Source organism: Stegodyphus dumicola, chromosome 9 (genome assembly GCF_044657685.1).
Source record: "Stegodyphus dumicola isolate Sdum_Otavi_A_Nest chromosome 9, ASM4465768v1".
In the NCBI taxonomy this organism is placed as follows: Eukaryota; Metazoa; Arthropoda; class Arachnida; order Araneae; family Eresidae; genus Stegodyphus; species Stegodyphus dumicola.
The window spans coordinates 184,423,912-184,449,996 of NC_140776.1; the positions used below are offsets into that span (position 1 = coordinate 184,423,912).

At 33.5% G+C, this 26,085-nt stretch overlaps 1 protein-coding gene across 2 annotated transcripts in view; it reads left to right on the forward strand.

Moving 5' to 3' along the window:
- The window catches only part of LOC118202470 (endoribonuclease LACTB2), a 58,434-nt gene that overhangs the window by 8,226 nt on the left and 24,123 nt on the right, over positions 1-26,085 (forward strand). For both annotated transcript variants that reach the window (XM_085824459.1, XM_035374655.2), the window contains exons 2-4: positions 5,849-6,012; positions 11,544-11,664; positions 16,395-16,497. In XM_085824459.1, coding sequence (XP_085680585.1) covers positions 5,849-6,012; positions 11,544-11,664; positions 16,395-16,497 — 388 coding nt within the window. The remainder of the gene's footprint in view (positions 1-5,848; positions 6,013-11,543; positions 11,665-16,394; positions 16,498-26,085) is intronic.

A 26,085-nucleotide genomic window follows, 5' to 3' on the forward strand; every position in this document is an offset into this window, starting at 1 on the left:
GTAGTTGAGAACTAAGTGATGTGTATAACCTCTACAAATCATATAACATTTATGATGTAGTAAACTGCTACATTCATCATTCCTGCAAGGACTGATCGTATATGCGATTATTCATGAGACTAAGCACATCTTTACTAAAGACTTCACTGATGCATGCAGTTAATGTTGGTAGTGTAGAAACTACTAGAAAAACCCATTTGCACTATGGTAAGGTGTATGCCCAATGGATTCCATACACATCAATAGTTGAGAACTAAGTGATGTGTATAACCTCTACAAATCATATAACATTTATGATGTAGTAAACTGCTACATGTATATGCAGGCTAATAGTTCTCTTCTATAATAGTCTGAAAATGAAGGGGATGCGATGGATCATCAATGAAATTTGAGTCTTTGGTCTTGAGTCCTAGCAGTTATCACATGAGCTGCAGCATATTGACTTGCCATGACTAAGGAAAGTGCTGAGAATCCATTGAAATTTTTGGGAGGCTTGGCAGTGGGTGACCTATGTAGACTACATTCCAGATGTCTGAACCATTGCTGCAGCTTATTAGTCAGATTTCTTGCGGATAGAGGTGGAGGCAAAGATCTGATCCAGGTATAAAAAAATGGAGGACAGCCAATGCTTTATCTTCAGAACAATGCCCGCTCTCATACAGCCGGAACAACAGTGGTGACCATTTGAAACTTGAAATGGGACTTTTTGTGATGCTATCCTTACAGTCCCAATTTGATCCCCAGGAATTTCTATCTGTTTTGTTAAATCCCTTTTGGGAGGAAGGCATGCAATTTGTGGATAAAGATACCATCATCATTAGAATTCAGGTGGATTTTGTAGCCAATCTAAATCCAGAACATTGGAAAAAATGTATTGAATTGGGGAAGGACAATACATTAAAGGGGGAGATATATTCAGCTCTTTCATTTAAAATTGAAGGTTTAAGGGGGGGGAGAAGTCAGTCTTGGTCATATTTGAACCCTCTTGTAAAAGATAAATAAATATGAGCTCTAGTATTGACATTATCTGACAAATTCATTAAAACTTGCATCAGTCAATTTATAGTTAACTCGTACCTTTTTTTTACAAAAACTGAACTGCCTTATTGGGGACTACTTAAAAACAAGGGAGTGGAGGCCATGTGAGTGACTTGTGATGTCATGTTTAGGCATTATTTGTTCTATATCACACTATTCATTAACTTGGTGACTCTTTTTACCTCCTTGTACGAAGTAAAAGAAGTACCGTAATAGTGAAAAATTTTGATTATAATATTTAACCAGATATACAGTCAAAAGTCTTTAATCCGGACTCGTCGGCACTTCGGCGATTCCAGTTTATCAGTTTTTTCGGATTATAGATCATCAGTTTAAATCTGGTAAGGTGGCATGCAGAAATTATAAAATTAAAAATATCAAATCATAATTTATGAAATAAAGATCAATTTTGATTTACAGGGTATCAAAATTTACAAAAAAAAAAAAAAAAAAAGCTTAATATTTATTTGTTTACTTTATTAAACATTTCTTTAAACGCGCGCATGCTTAAAGCATATGTTATGCACAGTCAAAATTAGAAAATTGCAACCAGAAAACTATTTGATGTGTATTTGTGATATTTATAATGACGGGGAAGAGTACATCGAGATGAAATACGTAGTGTATTCGGAAACTAAGTACAGTTTCATTCTAGCGCCGTCGCAGCGCTGTGGTAGGCGTCCCCCGCATGCGCACTAGTCTTTCTTGTTCACTGACTTTCAATTGTCGCCATTTTGGTTGCTCTGTGTTTTGTTTTCAGTTTGCTGTGCAGATTCAAAATGTTTAAGACAATTAGTTCTCCCGCTGACTGTAAGATTCGTGCCGTGATTAAATTTTTGAATGTGAGGAATGTTAAACTGGCCGAAATTTATCATCAAGTGACAGAAGTTTACAGTGAATACGCGATAAGTGATGGAATGGTGAGAAAGTGGGTAAGAATGTTTAATGCAGGTCGAACAAATGTCCACGCTGAGGCTCGGAGTGGTCGGCCTTCTGTTGTCACTGATGATTTGGTAAGGAAAGTTGATGAAGCAATTCATGAGAACAGACACTTCACAATGACAACTCTTTCAGAGGCATTTCCACAAATTTCACGTACTGTTTTGTTTGAAATTGTGTCTGACCGCTTGAATTATCGCAAACTGTGTTCCCGATGGGTTCCAAAAATGAAACGCGAGCTTGGTGGCAAGCGCTTTGGATCTGACAATGACACAAAAAATGCTGTGGAGTCATGGTTATTGAAACTGGCGGGAAGTTTCTTTGACGATGGTATACAAAAACTGGTCACCCGCTATGACAGGTGTTTGATCATTGGCGGAAACTATGTTGAAAAATAGTTTAAGACATGTATGTTCATGTAAAAATAAAATTGGATTCGAAAAAATTGTTTTACTATTTTTTTTTTTTCAAAACGGTACTTAGTTTCCGAATACGCCTTCTACTACATTTAGTAAGGAATTATAAGCTGAATAAAATAAAAACATCTGTTCTGAAGATAAGGATAGTGATGGCAGATCAGTTTCCAGTTCATTGCGTGCCGTGACGTTCCCCCGCAGAGCAGTGTGAAATTGATAAACATATTTTGGAAAGGTTAGAGAATCAAAGGATATGCCTTTATCCATTTTTTGCAGCAGTGCCACTTTTTGTTTGATGGACATCGAAACATGCTTTCGCTTTGTAGATCCTTTGGTAGCTCCAGAATTGGAAATTCTTTTTGACATAATCAAAAGTTCAAGCTTACTTTTATAAAATTGCTGTAATAGTCTGCAAAAAATAATAAGCCGGATCCAATAAGAAGATTAAGGAACAACGCAATCTGCTACATTAACTGAAATAGATAATTTTAGCTTAGCTTATACCGTCTGTTATACATTAAATGCGCATGCGTAAACGTATTATGCGCATGCGTAGATGCATATGTGCATTCGTACAGGTATTATGCACATGCGTTAATGCATTATGCATTGATGCATGCGCAGAAAGTTTGTAGCTTTGAGGTCCGGATTATAGATCATTCTGGATTATGGACGTCCGGATTAAAGACTTTTGACTGTATTTGTTTTGACCATTTTCAAATCCATGTGGAGAATTTTTTTTTTTGTGTGCCGTTCATACTTAGAATAGACTGTTTTTTCCAAAATGGATTTAAAGTCTATTCAAAAGTGATTTTTTTCGTGACTTCTGTACCTATGTATACACCTACATACATATGTATGTGTCTTGCATAACTCGAAAATGATTATATATACAGTTAAACTCGCTTATAACAAGCACAAAGGGACCACAGTATTTGCTTGTTTTAACAGAGTCCTCAAACAGGTTTGGGAAAAAAATACCATAGAAATTTATATATATACGTATTATATTATATATCATTAGTATATTTATTTCTGTACAGTGCAAAAGAAGTTGGTTAATTTGCTTTGAGATATCTTATTGACCATTTCTTGTGTTATTCTTCAGAGAAGACTCATGGTTGGAAAACAATGCCATTTGCACACCTGGCTTCAAAAAGAGTTTGAAGTTTTCCTGTGTATTCAAAAGGCATTGAGTATATTGAGTGTGAAATTCCTTATATCATTATTATCATTGTTGCCTTCATTATTTTTTTGATCTGCTTTAGCTTGAATTTTGGCTACACTACTCCTTAGAACTAGATATCTCGGAAGTGATAACATTGGAATCAACAGATACATAATTTCTAAATTCTTCTCTACTCATTTCCAAATTTTCTGAGTTGTCTATTTCTTCTCATTCTTCCTCAGTGATCTGCTCCTCTTGAGAAATATCCAATCCAACTGTATGGAAGCAATTGGTAATGCATGGCGATGTAATGTTTCCTCATGCATCATCATTAAATGTATCGCTCCGAGTACACTTACAATGTAGTATGTTACAAAGTTTGATTTAAAACTTCTAATGATCCCTTGATCCATAAGCTGAATAATATTTGTAGAATTCAGTGATAAAAACTCGATTTTGATGTTTGTAAGTCCGGTGATTTTGTGATGCGTTTTACAGTAGTCAATTAAAAGGAGAATTTTAGCTTTTTTCTCAGTTTCCTCTCCTGTTTTGAAATTAATTCTGTGAAAATGTTCGAAGTCATCCAGGCATCTTGCTGTAGTCATAAATCAACAGGAAACTTTATCACATGCTTAAAACATTTAGGGATTTTGGACTTGCCGATAACCAACAGTTTCTTTTTGTCAGTGCCAGATATATTAGAATGCTCTAAAGCAATCAGTCGAGTTTTGGAGAGCTGGTCTTTGCACTTTTTACCCTTGAAAGTCTGCTGTGGAGTTACATAGTAGAAAATGCCCATTTCATCGGCATTTTAAATTTCATCTTTGTTTATCCATGTCGCAGTATCCAATATGTTTGCTTCATCACAAATTTTTCCAAAGGTTATCTATCCCATGTCTATTCTTGAATTGATCAAACCAGCCATTTGAACATAGAAATCAAGAATAGCCATATTGTTCAGCGAATTTTTCTGTTTGAACTTTTAAAAGTGGACCACTTACAGGAAAATCTGCGCTATGTTGCACCTTAATCCACTTTAAAAGTGCTTCATCCAAATCCTCTTTAGCACATTTCTTCAAATATTTACATTTATTTTTATTTTGATTGAACCCAGCCATTAATTTTTCATGTTCTTTAAGTGTTAAAGCAGTAGAAGAGGATAAATCATACTTTTTGCAGATTTCGGAATTTTTTACACCATCCTCCTAACTCCCATAAAATCTCTTGTATGCAGTGTAAACTTCTGTCCAATCAGCAAACTCCATGATCTCCTCAAAGTCACTATGCACTCCATGAGATGAAAAACACATGTTCACAGGATTAATGACTCATCACTAACTTTTGTTTGATTTAGAGGAATTTTTCCAAAAAAGGATTAGTTTAGTAGAGAGATGGAAGTCAATAGAAATTTTACGAATTGCAAAAATATTGCTCACTATAACCGGGGTTTGCTCATTAAAAACGAGTTATGCTCCTGTAGACTTACCATTATACTAATCAAGTATTTCCAATTTCTTTGTTAAGTTTGGGTTCTCATTAAATCAGGGCTCTTTGTAAGTGAGCTATATGTATAAGAAATCATTAAAAATTTTTTTTTGAACAAGATTATCTTATCCTTGGAAACAAATTTTATAGGAAATTAAAAGTGTTAATAGGCAATCGGAAGAGAAAATTGATTATTATTTGATATTATTATTTAATATTATTAAAGTTGGAAAATATTTGGAAAATTTTATTTTTTAAAAGGGAAATAAGAAAAAGTAATTAAAGTGTTAAAAATATACAATAGGGTAAACAAAGAAAAACTATGAATCTTTCTTGCTGCCATTTTGAGATCCATACTGCTACCAACTAATTGTCCAAAAATGTTAAATAATGTGTTTTTTAATCTCAAAATTGCATGAAACTATCCTAATATGTTTTCAGCTCTCTGCTAATAAGTGCAAATATTTAAAGATAATACAAAATACAATCTTAATTGAAATGAAAAATTATACAAAAACAACACTCATAAAAAGATAATAGCCTAGAAAAACTTTACACAGAATATATGCCCATCCCCTTATCCAGCTTAAAATCTTCTTCATGCCTTTATTTTCCCAATCATTGGTCGTAGTCATGCAAAAAGGATGACAGTTTTATCTTGTGTTTAATGATAGGAGTGTGGATAATTAGAAAGTAACTTAAATTTTTTAGGAAATTTACTGTTCAAGATTAATAAAATTTTGTCTGTTAATGTAATATGTAAAATATGTACATTTATTTTATATATACGTGTTGTTTTTAGGAGAGTGCTTTTAGATACTGGCAATCTTAATGTACCCGAGTATGTCAGCTTGGTAAAAGAAGTTTTGAGTCAGCATAATTGCTCCTTACAGAATATAATTGTCAGTCATTGGCATTTGGATCATATTGGTGGGGTACCAGATTTATTGAAAGAACTGGATCTTGGTATGTTCAATTATATTATGCTGTTTTTCAGAACTGCAATTTCTGCTAAGTTTTCTTATATTTTTCATTTAGATTTCATCAGTTACTACTTGTGATTTGAATATAATAGAAAAATTATTTGTGTTTATTATTATTTATGTGTTCATGTATGCACATATGTAAGCACAAATGTATGTGTGTGTATACATATATACATATATGTACATACACACTTGCATACATTCAAACATTTCTGAATCCGGTCCTGATAGCAGAACAGTACCAATTAGTTTAATTATAGAATTTAGTGTAAATGTATGAAATTATTGCAAAATTAATGGCATAAATAGGAAGTAAAACTTGCTAATTATTTAGCTTCTATTCCTTATGTGTAGTTGTGATTCTTTACTACAAGCAGAGTCGTAGCTAGGGTTTTCAGCGCCCAGGGACAGCTGAAGATTTCGCGCCCCCTACTGCTTGCCAAGGATGGAAAACATTTAATTCTAAAATGTTGCAACATCAGATTGGCGCCCCTTGAATTCTGCACCCGGGAACAGATGCCTCCTTGCGCCCCCTCTAGCTATGCCCCTGACTACAAGGCACAGATCAAAGTCTGATCAGTGAGATAGCTTGGGGGAAGGCAAAAGGAGGACATTTGTCCCCTTGCATAGCATCAAGATGGTGCCAAACTCATTTTCCCCATTGCATGTTGGTAAATAGGAAGGGTGTGAAATCTTCATGTGTTCCCAGGCACTGAAAACCCTAGCTGTGCCTCTGAGTTTGATGAGATATTTTCCAGATGTTATTTATTTTCCTTTTTTTTTTCATTCCGAGTAACTTTATTAAACACCATTTTAGTTTCTTTTATTAGCATGTAAAGATTATTATAAATTTCATAAATTCTTATAATAATTATATATGTATCTACATCTTTCGATTATGTCAAATAGAATTTTTGATATATACTTACTAATATGTAAAGGATTTACAAAGCGAAAGTATGTTTCGAAGTCCATTAAACAAAAAGTGAAATTGCTGCAAAAAATGGATAAAGGCATATCCTTTGTTTATTTAACCATTCCGAAATCTGTTTATCAATTTCATGCTGCTGTGCGGCGGGGGAAACGCCGCGGCGTGCAATGAATTGGAAGTTGATCTGTCAGCACTATCCGTATCTTCAGGGCAGATGTTTTTATTTTATTTGGCGTATCATTCCTTACTAGATGTAATATTTCATCTCAATGTACTCCGTCTTTAATATGATTTAAATCAAATTTCTTGTCATTATAATTCACTTCCGATAGCGAAGAAAGTGACACAGAGGTTATAGGAAACGAAAAAATTTCGATTGACAAATTAGTCGGTATTCTCGACACAGCAATTATAGGACTTGAACAGCGGAACTTTGTAACTGAACAAGAAATTATGTCTGTTTATAGAATTAAAGAGAAAGTATTATCACATAAAAAAACGAAGCAACTTAAACAACTTACATTGAAAGAAATGTTTAATAAAGTAAACAAATAAATAGTAATTATTATTATAAGCTTATAAAAATAATTATAATATTTATAATCTCAAATTATAGTAGTAAGCTTTTAAACTGTACTGGTTTCTTTTTTCTTCTTATCATGTAAAATATGGGGTTAAAAATATAATAATTACTTTTTTTGCCTGGTTTTATGGATTTTAGGCTTTTGTTGAATAGATGTGAGTGATTTATAACTTTTTAGAAGATGTGTTATGGAAGAAATCAGTGATACCATGGCTAAGTTCAAACTGTGAGCCTTCTGATTGCCAGTTGGATGTGCTTGCAAGTACACCATCAAGTCGTTTCCTAACAATATTTTTAAGAATCCTTATTATTATTATTATTATTATTTTATCGCATTTAATTGTTCCAGACAACTACAGCACTTTCACACACATATTAAGCTGTTTTTTACGCCATTCCATGGATGTCAACTCCTCTGCCCAAAAATACATAAATCTAATAACAGTGACAAATAATATTCTGGAAACACTGAACCAATTTCTTACATGGAGACCCTTCATTTTGCAATTTTGATCACTGCACATCCAAATGGTTTTGTCGTTAACATAGAGTTTCATGTTGTGGCCATTTTCGCTTACTCATTTGTCAGGTAAAAGACCTCTTTCTTGAAAACACGATATGGCATCTATATAATTACTTAGCAAATTTAAGATTGTTAATGTCGTGTTCACACACACACACACACACAAAAAAAAAAAAAAAAAGCTATGAATGTATTTTTAAATAAACAATGCAAATTTGAAAACCTCATTAAAAACGAATAAAATAAAAAATACCATGACAGCAAAAATACAACTTGGTGATAATATGTGATTACGTGGCAAGGTATAAGAACATGCATCCAATGCTAATATACAATCATGTGATGAGGTATAAGAGCATGCAGCCAGATTTTGGCACGATATCTCTGTTGATTGGTGGTTTATTCTCGAGAGCACAACTATAACAAATAATTTTTTTAACTATAACAAAGAATTTAACTATAACAACTATAACAAAGAAAATAGTTGCTCGGGGAGGGCAACTATTTTCTCTGTATACAGTAGCATTCTTATAATTTACAACTGCTTAATCCACAAATGTCTGTAATCTCCGCTGGTTTTTTAGATATAAACAAACAAAATTCTTATTATCAGAAAATTAAACATGGAAAAATAAATGGCAATATCTTTCCTATGTAGATATATATACAAACAAACCTTTTAACAAAACTATCCATATTTAAAATTTCTGACATATTTTCATTGAAGAAGCAAATTAATTTTGCCATTGACATTATTTAGCATTTTCTGGATGTATATCAAATATTTTATTTTATATTAAATATGGATTTCAAATTTCTAACTTTTTTGCTTTAGATAAATCCCTCCTTTTGGATTAAATTAAATTAAATTAAGAGCAAGGTCCAAACTCACTTAACCAAATCAACATTAAACTGTAAGGTCACACTGGACCAGGCTGTGGAACAACAAATGAGGGCAACCAGTTACTTAACCATTCTCAATCTAGCTGTCACAGAAATTTTCAGGAGGTATAAAATGTCTCAAGTATGAGTAATTCAAAAGCTTAGGGTCATCAGGCTGCTAAAACCTGGTAGCAGAAATGTTAAAATAAAGTAACTAGACAAATGAATATTTGGATAACCTCTTTATCAATTTAAACTGAGCACATGTACACAAACCATTGAGTTATATCTTTTGCTTAATTCTTTTATATTTTGTTGAACTTTGTAAAGTAATTTATATTAATGGTTTAGGGGTCAGAGCTGTAGCAGGGTTTTCAATTCCCGGGGACAAATGGAGATTTGTCCCCTTTTCTACGGGCCAAGAATGGAAAATCTTTCTAAATTTTGTAACATCAATTTGGTGCCCTCTGGATGCCGCGCATGGAGACAGATGTCCCCCCTTGCCCCACCCTAGCTACGCCACTGTTAGGGGTTATAGCAGCTGTGTGAACAGTCCATCTGTATATATATATTATATTTATTATATTATATATATATTATATTTATATACATATATATATATTATATTTGCCATTAAAACAAGATGAGATCCAATCAAGAACACAGTCTGTTGAAGTTAGTTCAACTAATACATAGTTTTTGTTTTCTGACGTGTAATATTTTTCCATCAATTTCCAAGTCCTAAAAATAAAACACACAGTCAAAACCCTCTGCAAAACCAAAGCCATCAGTATAAATATCAGTATAAATTTCTAGGAAATAATTTTTCAAAATATATAGCATACTATTTTGTCAAGTAGTAAAGATCTTCCATATTATCAAATATTTCATATGTATCACATTATCATTAAATTAAACCATTGATAATCATTGGAAATCAAAAATTTCATATAAAGCTTTTAAATTACAATGACAGAAATGGAAGATCAGCCAATATGCAAACAACTTCAGTTGAGACATCTGGAAAATGCTTTCTATTACAAGCACCTAGCTTCTGTGCTGCATGTTTAATTTCTAATTTCTATTAGTTCCTTTGTCATACAGCCGCACACTAGTTCCATACATGATAATCAGAATAATAATATTATTAAAAATAATCTTCTAGTAGTAATTTTGTTGGCCAGCAGATCTTTTTAAAAGTTTCTCTATATTACTTATTCCTAAAATTCCTTAAAATTCTGTATATTTTTTTAAGCATAAATTTGAAATCATATATAAAATGCAATTTCTTACCTATCATTATTTTTAAATATTTAAATTGCTTTACAAATTTGATTTTAAGAATTTTTAATTTCAACCTGCATAGCCTGTTCAATTTGTCACCCTTATGAACAAACAAGGTTAAATAACATTTTCTCAAGTTTAAATTTAATTCCTTTTATGTTCATAATATAATAATTCCAATTTTATTAATTTTTTTCCTAGTGAAGATTAAAAAATTATTAGCAATATGTCAGCAGAATAATAAATGGTTTCAAAGATGAGAAGACAATAAAATCATGGTTTAAAACATATATAAATTATGTATTTGGCATTAAAAATCTGTATGGCTCTTCAAAACTATAAAATTCTGTTTTATTTACAGGGCAGTTAACAGTCAAAACTGCATGATTATTAACATAACTGAAGCCAGTGTTCAGACCACATTACAAACAATTCATGCAGCACAGCTTCATCTGCTTACAAAATGTAACCTATGTCTTTCTGGACAATACACATGTAGTCTCAGATTTACAGAACTATATGATATGGACATATTGCTGACAATCAAAAAACTGTTTTTGTCAAAAGAATGTCTAAGAAAAGGCATTTTCTTTATTGACAGTAGTTCCATCCTCTGCAGTTTTAATCTGACAGGCAGGAGAAATAGCCAAAATAAAAAGTCATGCAAATTTGTCAGAATTAGCAAATTTGCGAAAAATCTCATAATATGGCAATGCTGTTTTGTAATTTGTTGTTCAAATAGTGCAATTTCAATGTCAAAATTAGAACTAAAAAATACAAAGAAAACACGAAAAGACATGATCTATAATCTAGTAAATTCTATAATGTTCAATATCTTTGGTCTCATTAACAGATTATTGGAATTCTGCTGTACCATTCTTTACTATATATTCATGTGCTGTCGAGGTTAATCATTATTCTGAATTAGGAATTTCATTTCTTTGAAATATTTGAAACTTATGCAAATTTCGTGCAATAATATTACAAAGCTAATTTAATTTTTGAATTAAAACATTTGGAACAAAAATACTTAAAATTTAGTGACCAAGGCAGTACTGATGTTCTGTATTAATTTTATGAAAAGAAATAAAAGGTATGAAGTTATCTGAATTAACAGAACTTAAAATTCTTGAAGTTAATGAGTGTAAATATTTTCTAATAGTATTCTCTTTGCTTATGTCTTATAAAGCAAAGAATTTATTTAAAAGAAACTAAAATAAGAATGTCATGAAAATTTTGCTGTTTAAGTTTTGCTTGCAAAAATAAATTATTCTGTTCTTGCTTATTAATATATATATTAATTTTCAGATTGTGAAGTTTCTAAACTTCCAAGACCTTTTGGCATGCCTCATTCACCAGTTGTTCCTGATATAAAATATAATTACCTTAAAGAGGGTGATAAAATTTTAACTGAAGGAGCTACATTAAGGTATCTATTGAAGTACTTACTTAATTATTAGATAAGACTAATAATTAAGCTAGACTAATATTAATGATGGGAGATGTGTCTAATATCTCGTATGTTTTTTACATACAAGATATTAGACGCATCTAGCATCATATATGCTGTTTGATTAACTGAAACATTACTGCATTTCTCTGTTTCTTATTCATATGCATCATTTACTAAATTATCAATTAGAAACTTTTGATGTTTATTGTCATTTATTAAATTAAGTCACTTTTAGACTGATGTTCAGGATGCAGTATTTCCATTAATTTTATGCTGTTTGATTAACTGAAACATCATATTTAATTAAATCATGCACCAACTGTGTGTTTTGAATTAGTGGACTGATTTTCGTATTTATGCTTGAGATTCGACAAATGTGAAAGTGGTACATGTTTTTGCATTTTACTAGCATGGCTTGTTTAAAGTATTTTAAATGATTATACTTCTTTGAAATGCTTCTTAAAACATTACATGTTATCTTGAGCTTTAACATATTTCCCATTGTTTAAAAAAGATTGAAGAATATTTTATTTTAATCTATGATTTTTAAAAGAAATTCACTGATTAAAATCATGATTTAAATTATGATTTTAATCATCTAATTAAAATTAATGACACCCTGTGTAAAATAAGAATACATTTTCTGAAATGAAAAGAAAGTGCAAAAAATAGATTTGTAGAATATTAAATCTATAATTATTTTTTATTTTGGAATAAATTGCATTAGTTTTAGACTGCGTTTTTTAACTTGTGTCTTATTATGAAAGCTTTCCAATATGCGTTTAAGTTGGGGCTTAATTTCTAAAATTAAAAGTGCCGGACCCATATGGAAGACCGTCAGCAAAGAGGAACAAGAGTAAATAAATAAATAAAATGCCTATTAAACTCATTAATAATTTAAAAATTAAATAGTTAATTATTATCAAATTAATTAATGTTTATAAATTGTTATTTAATCAATAATTGTTATATAATTAATCATAATTTAATTTCTAAATATTAAATAATTAATTAATTGTTTATTGAAATAATTAAAGTGATTAAATGATTAAAATTAAATTAAATGTAAAGAGATAAATTAAAATTTAAAAAGTGATTTTTAATATAATTTTATTGCTAAAAAAATATTTCCGAGATAAAATTTCTACTAAACTTGTTATTCAGTTGCATAAAAGAAGAGCTGCAGCCTTCTTATTTAGGGCTTCGGTGCGCTCTGGCTAAAATTCTGATTTATTACAAAAGCTAAGAAGCACCGGAGCCGGGTTCCGACGCAATTTAAGCTCTGATCGTAGGGGAAAAAAGTTCTTTTATCATCACAAAAATTAAATATATTTGAAATATAGCTGATGAAAATTCAGATAATGCTAAAAACAGGGTGAAACACAATGAGGGTATGAGTGGGTGGAAACAAAACAGGAGGGGAATCTTGGTGAAAGAGAACGTTTTCTTTGACTGCGGCTGTTTGCTGATATAATTATAGCCATCAAGCGGATGTGTAAGGGTGTGTGTCAGGGATAAAATGAGTCCTGAATCTCACTCCTAAGGATGAATGTAAAGTTGCTGGTTACGCTTTTCGCCCACCCCTGTATTTGGTTACATTAGTGGATACTGTAGGAAGGCGATGTATAGGATGTGCTTGAGCAGTTTATCTCAGTATTTCACTCTTATTGTACTCGCTGTCACTTAATGCACATTTAAGAACTCAAATTTTCATTCTTGCAAGGATAACTAACTGTAACTATCGACAACAATATACTAGAGGAGACTTTACTTCAGTTTTATAAAAAAAAGTACCAGAGCTCATCTTATTTAGGTGCACTCCGACTAAAATTGTAATTTATCTTAAAAATTGAGAAGTACCGCAGCCGGGCTCCGGCACAATTTAATCACTGGTTTACGTCTATTCTGTCTATACATATTCTTATGGTTAAAAATGAACACAAATGTTTGGGTTGTTATGTTGTTCCAGTTCCATTTCTCACATAAAACATACACCTCAACAGTTCTTTTCTTGTTTCTTTTTTTCCCCTTTTTTAAAGTTTGGGATCTCTCCTCGAGTGGCGGCTCATGGCTAAAATTAGTGGGGGTGCTGTTCAAAAAAAAAAAAAAACCTTTGTTTTAAAATTGTCTAAAAGGAAATAAACATGTATAAAAAGAAAATTTATTTTGATACTTCATGAAATCTTACAAGAAAAAAATTAAGCATTTCTTAATTACTTTAACCAAAATTGTTACAGTTCAATCTTTGCCTATTCATTTAAAAATGAAATCCATTCTTCTTGTTTTAATTTGCGCGAAAAGATCAATAATTTTTTCCTTGATCTCTGAATGACAACTGAGAAAATTTTTCTTTATTGAAATCAATGCAAGCGCATTAAGTCTTTCCGAATTCCTAGTGCTTCTTAGAAAACTTTTCATTCTTTTAAATGTTGAAAAGCAGCATTCTGCCTCTGATGTAGTCATGGGGACTCTCAAGAGAATTTTTAACTGTTTCGTAATTTCACTAAGAACATCATCTAGATTATTTTCGAAGATAAATTTCAGTAGCTCAATTAATTTGAAGTATTCATGGATATCAATCCTACAATACTTTTAGTTCAGTTTCAAGCTTTTCTTTGTCAGTCATTAAATATGCTTCAGTGGTCAGTACTATTTCTTTTGTAGAATGTTCATTCCTAAAACTAGCTAAAATTCCTAAAATTTCTTGTTTAACAATTTAGCAGCTGCTAAGTGTTTAGTGGAATACCTGTACATTATATCAATACATAGTATAAAGTCACATATTTCCTTAGTTTCTGCCATCAGTGTCTTTGAAAAATTCTTACAGTACTTTGACTACGATTCTTACAGTACATTTGAGTTTCTTAATTCTAAAATAGCAGTTTTGAAATTTGTTATATATTCGTTAACTTTAAACAACACATTAATTTCTCCTGGATTGCATTTAGTTGTATATTATTTCCACATGACGCATCTGATAAAAAAGCTCTAACCAAAACTTGAAATTATCATCATATAGTTTTTTTTTTTTTTTTTTTTTTTTTTTTAAATTTCTGTTGTTTTTGCAATAGTTTGATCTGCATTTGATGTTGATTGAATTTCAGTAAGGCAATTTTTTAAAGGTTGCAAATTTTAATGAACTCTGTTTATGGTACGTATGATGAAGTTCCACTTTGTGGAGCAATACCACATGCGCAGAGTAAAAAGAAATCACGTTTCCAACAACATGCCAGAATTTCGGCACTGCAAGAGCGACAGTGCTCTTCTCGCTACTCGGCTCGCGTGCTGCTTTCTGTGTGCGCATGCGCAGAACAGCCAAGCACCACGTTACTGGAACTATGAAGCACACAGTTCCAAACAAAGAATTTCGTACCTTTTTCACAAAGTAGGGGATGGCAACTGACATTAAGCTTAAGGAATATGTATTGTAAAAGTATAAAGAAAGAATTAAAGACTAAAGGACACACTATATTAAGTATTAAAAATAATAATAAGTGGAAATAAGGGTGCTGCAGTTCCACAGTGCTTATTACGAGCCGCCACTGCTCTCCTCCTAACTTTGTCTTGAATATAGATCAGAAATTATCAGTTCAACATGGCTTAAGATCTTTCATTTATCTCCTTTATTATAAAAGTGTATTACTCATCAAGGTAACCAAGTAATCATTCCCTAGGATCATAGAAGGGTGAGATAAAATATTCCCATTATTTATTTTAAACAAAAATGCATTTGAAAATGTTGTTTATGATCAGTGGGATTTTATAAATCAGTTAAAATGTTTTACTTTAATATGTTAAGTCTATGAAAATACATTGTTTTTCTATCTAATTTTTAAAAAATATTTCTGTCATGAATTGCATTTTTTATGAGCTCAACTGTCGAGAGTTTTCTCATATCAGGCATTTGTCGTCATATCAGGCTTTAGCTTTCCAGAAATTCAAACTTTTACTTTCTATGGGTGAACTTGCCCCAGTTAGAAAAATCACTTTGCATCTCAAAATTGGTGGGAAGCATTACACATTGCCAGTTTTTTTTAGGGAAGGGTGTAATATTAAATGATTTGCCAAATTTCAAATTTAAATTGATTTTTTTTCATTATTTATTTTGTTACTCAGAGATTAAATACTTTTAGTAATCAAGTAACCTCAATTCTCATTTGGTATTTAATTTTATTTACATTCAAGGATATGTCTGATTTCAATGATATTTCATATTTAAAGCTATCTTATAATAACTGAAATATAAAAGCAATTTTTATGCATTTTCAGTTAAAAAAAATATGTGTAAGTTTAATCACACTAGATGATATGGTAATTAATCAACACTGATTAACCTGAAATAAAGGATAAACTCCCATTTAATTCCTGGCTGTATGTGTGTTATTCCCCTCCCAATTCTTGCAGGTGTAATATCAGTTGCTCCTTAGTCCACTTTGAGTTATATTCTTGTTAATGAGATAGCTAAATAACAGTAAGTTTGGCCTTGATCTCAAACAAATGCTTAATTTGTAAATGTATGGCCTTTTGAGGGGCAGGGAAATCTAGGTTTTGTCATTTAATGTTCATTTCTACTTCATTTATTCTGTCATCTGTGATTTAAATGCAAATTTTGAATACTTTTATGTTTGATTTTGTAAAGAGCAATTTTTTTTTTAATGTTAGTAAACTTTTATTTTACAGATTCTTATATATTTAATATATTGCAGCGTAATTGCAGCTCCTGGTCATACTGATGATCATCTTATTTTGTACTTAGAAGAAGAAAACAGTCTATTTAGTGGAGATTGTATATTAGGAGAAGGCACAGCAGTAAGACATATCTTCTGTGAAGTTTTTATTTTCTGTGCACTAAACTAGACTTTTTAAGAAGGGAGGGGGAAGTACGTACAACACAAGGTGTTTCTAAATTTATGGTGCAAAATTTAAGGGGTGTAGACCATATGAAAAGAAATATTTTTCATAATGTGGTATATAATTACGAGGGCCATCCAGGAAGTAGATTACGTTTCCGTCTGTGTCCGCTAGGGGCGGGGCTAGCGCGGCCATCTTGGGGTCAGAGCGTTGCGCAGCTCAGTCTGCATCTAGCCGTGCTAGTGAGAGGTTCGTGCTGTGCTCCGTTCAGATACTGTGACGGTTTGAAATGTCTGCGTTAATTGAAAATCCCGCGAGCTGCGAGGTGCGCTCAGTAATAAGGTTTCTGACTGCAAAAAACTGTAAACCGATAGAAATCTATCGGCAGCTTCGTGAAGTGTATGGGGACAACATTATCACTGAAGGTGGAGTGCGTCAGTGGGTCATAAGATTTCAAAATGGCCGAACCAATGTTCACGACGAAGATCGAAGTGGGAAACCCACCATAGTGACCGCCGAACTTCTCGAAAAAGTCGATGCTAAAGTCCGTGAAAATCGAAATTTCACAATAACGGAACTTTCTTTGAGTTTTCCACAAATTTCGCGAAGTTTGTTGCACGAAATCATCAGCGGAAAGCTTGGTTACCACAAGTTTTGTGCAAGATGGATTCCAAAAATCTTGACAGAGGACCACAAAAATCAGCGAATGGCTGCAGCGTTGAACTTTTTGGACGCTTACCATAAGGATGGTGACTCTTTACTCGATCGCATCGTTACTGGTGACGAAACATGGGTGAAACATGTGAACTGTGAAACGAAAGTGCAATCAATGCAGTGGGGGCACACAAGTTCTCCCCAAAAACCCAAGAAATGCATGCAAACAATGTCGGCAAGGAAGATGATGGCGACTGTTTTTTGGGACAGAAAAGGTGTAATTTTGGTGGACTTCCTGGAAAGAGGCACTACAATAAACTCTCAAAGGTATTGCCAAACTCTCCAAAAACTCAGAAGAGCAATTCAAAACAAGCGCAGAGGAATGTTGAGCTCTAAGATCTTGTTGATTCACGACAACGCCCGGCCCCACACGGCAAATGTCACTCGTAAAGTTCTTGAATCTTTTAAGTGGGAGTTGTTTCCTCATCCGCCGTACAGTCCCGACCTGGCACCGAGCGACTTCCACCTATTCCCAGCAATGAAGAAGTGGCTGGCTATGCAGCGTTTTGATGACGACGCACAGCTGCAAGAAGAGGTAACGAAGTGGTTGAAGGCGCAGGCGGCCGAATTTTTCGACGAAGGAATTTCCAAGCTCGTACATCGCTACGATAAATGCCTTAATTTGTATGGTGACTATGTAGAAAAGTAGTATTTGAGTGTGGCTTTCATCTGTATATAATAAAATTTGTTTCCTATACTTTGTTTATTTTTTTATTCCAAAACGTAATCTACTTTCTGGATAGCCCTCGTAGAACTGAAGTATGGAGATGCTAACTCAGAAAAGATGAAAAAGTTCTATTAAATTCATTTTATAGTAAATACTGTAAAAAGCTGTTGTGAAATTAGTCTGTTAGTGTCAATGCATTGATTGTTATAAATTCTTGTAGATATCAGATATATCATAGATAGCTGGAGTGTGATGATGGTGATGGTGAGAATTTTTAGAGAAAAATCATTGGCAGTCTCATGCAGAAAAGTCTTTAAATGCCCATGTGATAAGAAATTCAGGCATGACAAATGCAGCAGTTGTGGTGACCAAGGTGATAGGTTCACCTTGAAAAATCTCTTAGTTTCAAAAATAGCATTCAAGTTGTAGAGCATCATGTTATTTTTTGAAGCAGGAGACATGAAAAATTAGCAGTGCTCTCACTGGGACTCAAACCTGGACCTATTGAATACGTGCCAAGTGTGCTATCAATTACACCAAGAAGGCACACAGAAAAGAGTGAGAAAATACCTTATATACTTCCACTTTTAAAGAGTAACTGGGTATTAGGGGACACATTGCCAAATCCTGGTGGTGATAAACCATTATCCACCACCTTGTAGTTCGGGCGCCACCGCAGAGTCATTAAGTATTTTTGAAGCAGGAGATGGGAAAAATGTGCAGTGCCCACGCTGGGACTGGAACCTGGACCACTCAAATACGTGTCAAGTATGCTACCGTTACACCATGAAGGCATGCAAAAAGGAAGGAGAAAATACCTTCCACTCTAAAATGCTCTGCTACTGCATTATGTTGAAATTACATTTGCTACTGGGAATTGCAAATACTGTATTGCAAAATCCACTGCATGCTACATGCTGGTTTTCAAAGTAGAATGTTCTTTCCACTGTATTCTACTTAAAACCAGCAGATGAATTCATGGCAGAAAGGCTAATCATCAGATTTCGAGGCGTACATTCTCTGTAAATGGTAGTAGTGTAGTAGTTCTCTATGTAAAAATCTTCATGCCATAGTATGGCTTGCACTTTGGCTGCATGTAAAATCTCTAGCGTTTGGATTAGGATCATCCAAACACTACTATAGGGGTATATAAAATGTGTTCTACTACCTCTGGAGCACTTATATATCCTGCATAACTTACCTCATATCTACTAATAGGAGTTCATACACAAGACGCCTGTCTGCCTATTCAGCATTTGTAGATTGGTCCAACATAGAAATTTTTGTTGCAACTGGTAGGATTTATGAAATTTTTTTTTTTTATAAAGAACATTAAAATGCACCTGCTTGCAACATCTGCTGAAATAATTTTCAATCATGTATTGTATTACACACACACACACACACACACACACAAAAAAAAAAAAAAAAAAAAAAAAAAAAAAAAAAAATTCTTGCTTTTGTATGCTGTACCACACTTTAAATATTGCCCCATAAATTCGAAAGCACCTTCATATGGTTAATATATTTTACTATTATCGTTTGATTTGTATCTGTTTAAGATTATCAGTTAGTGCTGTAAATCATGAACTACGTAGCATTAGTGGAACTCTAACATTCAAAATACATTAGTGGGAGAAATAAAGGACTAATGGTGCTTACATATAATCATGTCAGCTTAAAGCTGCTGACTAGCTGGGCAACTTAGTGCGAGTTATGGATAAATGAGATATGGCAACATACTCCCAGCATCTGTGCTTTCGTCGGATGAAACCCGATTGATTTTTGATAAGACACTTTTGTTTTTATGAACAAAGATATAAATATGTTACTGCTGTATTTTCCCCTGAATTTTAAAAGAATTTTTAAAATTTTGGATCTGTGTTTCATAGAACCACAAGCAGCAGATCATTTTCAAAGATACTATCATAAAAAAAGTTGTGTTAATGGACATTATAGAGTCAGCTGAACATGGCCAACCAAAAAAGTAATAGATTGGAACAATCACTTGCAAAAAGTTGATATTCACAATGTTCTAAACTGAAAGACATAATGAAATAGTAAAAATCAATAAAAACCCTTTTCATGGAGCACAAAAGTAAAGCGGGTCAAATATTGATCGTTATTAAATAAAGAGGTGCCAGTTCTATCAGAATTACGAAGAAAAAACTGACATAACTTTAGCTGGATTTCCACCAACTTTTATGGTTTGATGGTAGCCAACTTTAATGATCCACGGAAGTACCAGAATAATCGTAAAAATCTCATGCAACTTGAATGATTCTGCAGCTTAGAACATGGCACTTGGACAAGATTTTCATTTTGCCTTACCTAACATATCTTCAAATGCAGAATTGTCTGTTTCTGCAAAAAATAAATTTAAATAAGAGCATGGAAAATGTAATATAAAGTGGGGCAAGGAAAAGTTTTTGTTTCTACATTTTAGAGATACATAGAAAAAGTTAATGAGATGTGCGGTCACCTCTGATCAAAATTTAAGCTTTGTAGTGATTTTCCTTGCTGTGCATTAGATTGCCTTGGAGTTTCTGCAGCAAGTGTAATCATGATAAATAGCACCTTGAAGCTCCTGATGAAGGTTGGGTAGGTTTGCAGTGATGCAAGTCTGCATGCTAGTGTATCCCACATATGTTCTATTGGATTTAAATCTGGATAATATACACCATGCCCTCCACCGGATTCCTTTGCCTTTAAAGTGCAGTCACTAGTGCAGAGCAATGAGAATGATCATTAACATTCAGAAGGTAGAAGTTATTACAACTGTACTCCTAAACAACTTGACTTAAGCATAAACAACTTCATCTTTGTATATTTTAGCATTTGTGAGCTAGTGAAAATGTATAGCTCAGTTTATCTTTCCAGAATGATGTCTTCCTATACCATGACTCCACCTTTTTTGTATCAATGCCTTTCATGGATGTTTTCATGCTTCTTGCACGTGTTTTGTTCACTTCAGATAGATACTTGTCTGGAATATACTCTGAACAAATATAACTCATCAGTAAAGAGAGCTCGTCTCTTGTCTGTGGTACTCTAACAGCGGTGATCTCTGCAGAACTGCAACTGAATGCATTTTGAAGGCAGAGTTAGTAGGACACAAATCATGGGTTTTATGCAGCCTGTCTCTCACATTTAGCTAGTTCATTTCCAATAGTTGTAGCAGACTTTCTTACAGTCCAGGTTGATGTCTGGTGTTTATTTCTTTTAGCACAAATTGCCAATAATGATCCTGAGAGTGTGCTGTGGGACATTTTTCAATTTCTGAACCATTTCCAGATTCTTAACATTGTGATGTAGCCGTTCCTCGATAGACTCTAATGCCGGCTAGCTTTAAAAGGATTTATTAACAGAGCACACAGGAACGGTTAAACAAAAGAAATATACATAAAAATGAAACATATACCAAATGGAACATCAAACATTGAGAATAACATAACATAGTAAGCTATCATCATGGCGGCTGGAGGTCGACTGACGTTTTTTCATATCGCCACGAGATGGCGTTTAAATAAAATAGTTCGGTTACAGTTCATGAGTTCATGGCGTGAATAAAATAGTTCAGTTACACTTAAATAGGTCTGTTACATCCTCCCCCTCTGACTTCGTAGACGTCTCGGCAAGAAGGCAGGAACTGACATTTGTCTACTTTGTGCAGCGGGCGGAGAATCAGGTGAATGGGCTCCAGTTTGACGAGGAGTAGATTTTGCGTCATCAGCACCTTGTGCAACAGGTGCAGATTCGGATGGTATTACACGTTTCGGGCGTCCTCTTTTCTTTAAGGGAACCACTGGAATTACACGAGCTGAGTTTTGCTTATTTCGCTCTTGATATGGTTTCAAGGCTGAAACATGATACTTGCCGAGAATTTTGTCTGGTTCATGAGGATCGGCAATATCATAAGTGGTTGGAGATCTTGTAGTCACTATCACATAAGGACCATCTCTCTTGGGCATGAATTTAGCAGTTTTCTGCAGTGGACCTTTGCTGATTGGGTGGAGGGTGACCCAAACTTTATCTCCAGGAACGAATTTCGGTGTTTCTCTTCGTTTTCTGTCAGCATAGCGTTTCTGTTTATCTTGATGCAATTTGACTCTTTCTCGTACCTGTTGTACATTTCTTGCAAAACGTTTCAAATATGGAGTAATTTCGGGAACAAAATTATCGTTCTCAATTACGGCTTTTATATCATGCTTTACATCATCTAAGGTTCGTAACTCTCGTGCAAATTGAAGAAAAGAAGCAGAATGTCCAGTTGAATCACATTTGGCTGTATTCAAAGCAAACCTTATTAATGGCAGTTTATCCTTCCATGACTGATGGTCGTTACCAACAAGTATTGCTAAACGTGGTTTCAGATCTCTATTCTTCCTTTCAACTGGGTTAGATTGTGGGTGATAGAAAGGAGTAAGACTTTGATCAATGTTCAAGATATAGCATAGTTGTTGCATAACAGCACTAGTAAACTGGGTACCATTATCACTTATTATTTTCTTGGGTAACCCAAATCGAAGGGCGACTTCCTCCAAAAGAATAGTGGCACATTCTCTGGCCGTGGCTTCCTTTAAAGCAAATAGTTCTGTCCACTTCGTAGCACAGTCCTGCACAATAAAAATCCATTTTTCACCAGACGGTGTTTCAGGAAGGGGACCGAAAAGATCAATTGACAAGGTCTCAAAACGTTGAGCATAGACTGGAGTTTGAAGTAAGCCAGATGGCTTTTGATTAGTGGTTTCTCCCCCTACTTTGAAGACAGTGTGATGTTTGTTAAGCAATGCATCAGTTGCAAGCCGTTGGGCTGTAGTTAGTTGTTGTCCTTCATTTTCTCGTAGTTCGCAGTTGTTTACAACAACTGGGGTTTCTTCCAGTACTTGGGATTGATGAGGTTTCATGAAGCTATATTTTCTTCGAGGTTCATCAGAAAAGTTCCACTTATTTTCAGCAAGATTTAAAACAATTTTAGCTTTTTGAAGAAAGTCAATTCCTAACAGAGTCGTTATTTTTGGCATCAGGCAACACAAGGAGTGGAGTTTTGAACTCTCTGCCTTCGAGAAGAATGATTTGTTCGGTGCGAAGTACCTCTTTTTCAGATACCAAACCATCGGCGAAAGACACCTGTAGTGTTGTCTTTTCAAATACTGCATCTTATTTCTGCAGAATATGATAGAGGGATTCACTCTCAATTGAGTGACTAGCACCAGTGTCGGCGAAAGCTGTACCGGAAAAACCACCAATACTAATTGGAAATACAGCAGTCCGAGTGGAAGATAAACAGGATCGGATTTGGATAGTGCCAAAATTTGATGAATTTGAAGTCTCTGGGGGGTTACAGTCTGAACATTTAGACTTGATAAAACCAGTTTTTCCGCACCCATAGCATGTTAAAGGAGGTCGCGTTCCTTCTATTTGTTGCTGACCACGATTTAAAAAGGTTTTATGACTTCCCTGTACGTCACTTGTTCGATTTTCTACTTTGTGTTTGGATGGATTAGTCGGTTTGTAAGAATAGTTCCGCCTGCCAGGAAGTTGAGTTTTATAGTTCGTATTTTTAACACGTACAGCTTCATAATCATCCAATTTCTGTACTAATTCAGATGAACTCTTTATTTTTCCCCAAGTATCAATAAAATGCTCCTTAACATCACTACTGACTCTTCTTTTAAGCTGATCTGTCAGGACCAAGTCTTTGAGTGATTCAAAGTCTGTAACATCGAGACTATGGAGCCACTCTTCGAGATAATTGTTGAATTCGTAAGTAAAATCTTTCCATAAAGACCCAGGGTGTTTTTGGTGTGTAGTAAGTTTAATTCGAAATGATTCAGCATTTAATTTGAATCTTTGTAGCAGAATCTTCTTGATGTAAGAATAATCTTCTAATTTGTCTTTTGGTTCTCTTAAAATAATTTGCGAAATGTCTATAGGCAGAAGAGGTAGGAGATGAGTGATGTAATCTATTTGTTTTATATTAACTTTCTCACATTGTCTTTCAAAAATTTGCAGGTAGGTTGCAATGTCAGAAGTTCCTGTAAATTTAGGGATTAGGTGTTGAATATTTGTTATATAGCTGCATTTGAAGCAAAGGCGGCATAGTTAGGGTTTGACCTAGCAGCTGCCAGGTTTAATTTTAAACGTTCCAATTCTAATAAAAGTTCTTGTTCTTTTCTTTGACGTGTCTCCAGATCGTTGCTTTCACGTTGTTTTTGTTGTCTAGTTTCGATTAAAGTTTCCAGAAGATTCCTGGTAAAAGCCTCATCATAAGTGTCAGAATTGACAATAAGATCTTTAAGATCTATTACTCGCATAGTGTCGTTTACAGTGAAACCCAGTTCTGCAGCGAGAGTTTTTAAATCCTCTTTTCGTGCTTTGGCAAGGTAAGCCATAATTATATGAGAGGTCAGGGGGGAGGGAAAAGATGAAGTTGAATTTGTTGTTATTTCGATTTTATTCACAATACAGTATTTTAGAATTAATAATTATACCTTTAAGTAAAATGTATATACCCCTATTAAACAGCATGTATGAATGTAAACAATGTTACTCGTACATTTATATACCACTATTAAACAGTATTTATAAATGTAAACAATAATACTCACAAAATTTATTATTTCGGAGTCGTAAAAATATCATAAAATGCACTCATAAATTCAACTTGTATCAAGAAAATAACATATAATAAATTGCTCAAAAATTGTTTACTACTTAGCAAAACATACAAAACATACATAAATGTCTTACCATAAGCTTTTATATTCAAGCTGAATTCTTCGAAATTATAATCTTAACAAAATATTAAGCTGATTAAGCAACACACACTTAGTAACTCTTTTACTTTATTTAAATAGTCATTCGATTTTATTCATAATTATTTTCTTTCGCTTCAAGAAATATTTTCAAGACATGCATTCATTAAAGGAAAACAATGGTATTTTTTTAAAGTATTATACTATAATCATTTTCTCAAAATGTTCGTCGAAAGATAAATCAACAAGTACAATATTTTATTTTATGCAGAATAAAACATTTAATAAGGAACAACAGCATTCAAAGGAAATAAAAATAATAAAAGATTTGACGTAAACACATCATAAATCATCGCTAGTCTAAACGTTTCCGCGGGGGGGAAAACATCTGCTGCTGTATGCAGAAGCGAAACTAATAAATTCTAATGAACAACGTCAATGAATATATTCAAACTTTAACATCAAAACATGTATTCAGTGAAACAATATTATCTACAAATTAATTTAATATGCGCATTAACATTTTAAAATAACGCGCATTAACATTTTAAAATAACAAATTACAGTTCAAGAAATAACGTTTGGTTAACAGAAAGCCGTTTGCTTTCGTTTAATACTCTTATGTAGTATCAATAAATGAGATTTCAGTAAAGAATTTACATTTGCTTTAAGAAGCAGCTTATAATAAATCATCAGTTTAAAAGAACTTTAAACTCAGATTAAACGATAATGTAAACGAAACTTATCTTTTCCATTGAAATTGTCCAGTTGATGATTCGATGTGCTAGCAGCACGGTATGACAATTTTAATTCCAGAATTGGTTTCCAGAATATTTGACCAGTAGTCCACACCTGAAAAGAAACTGAGCCGATCTCCAGCAACTAAAAGTTAAATTCGGGAGTAAGAGCTTGTTAAAGCCAAACAGAAATTCTAAACATTTTGTTGCGCCATTTTGGATTCAAATTTAGTTGGTCGCCAATGTGATGTAGCCGTTCCTCAATAGACACTAATGTCGGCTAGCTTTAAAAGGATTTATTAACAGAGCACACAGGAACGGTTACAAACAAAAGAAATATACATAAAAATGAAACATATACCAAATGGAACATCAAACATTGAGAATAACATAACATAGTAAGCTATCATCATGGCGGCTGGAGGTCGACTGACGTTTTTTCATATCGCCACGAGATGGCGTTTAAATAAAATAGTTCGGTTACAGTTCATGAGTTCATGGCGTGAATAAAATAGTTCAGTTACACTTAAATAGGTCTGTTACATCCTCCCCCTCTGACTTCGTAGACGTCTCGGCAAGAAGGCAGGAACTGACATTTGTCTACTTTGTGCAGCGGGCGGAGAATCAGGTGAATGGGCTCCAGTTTGACGAGGAGTAGATTTTGCGTCAT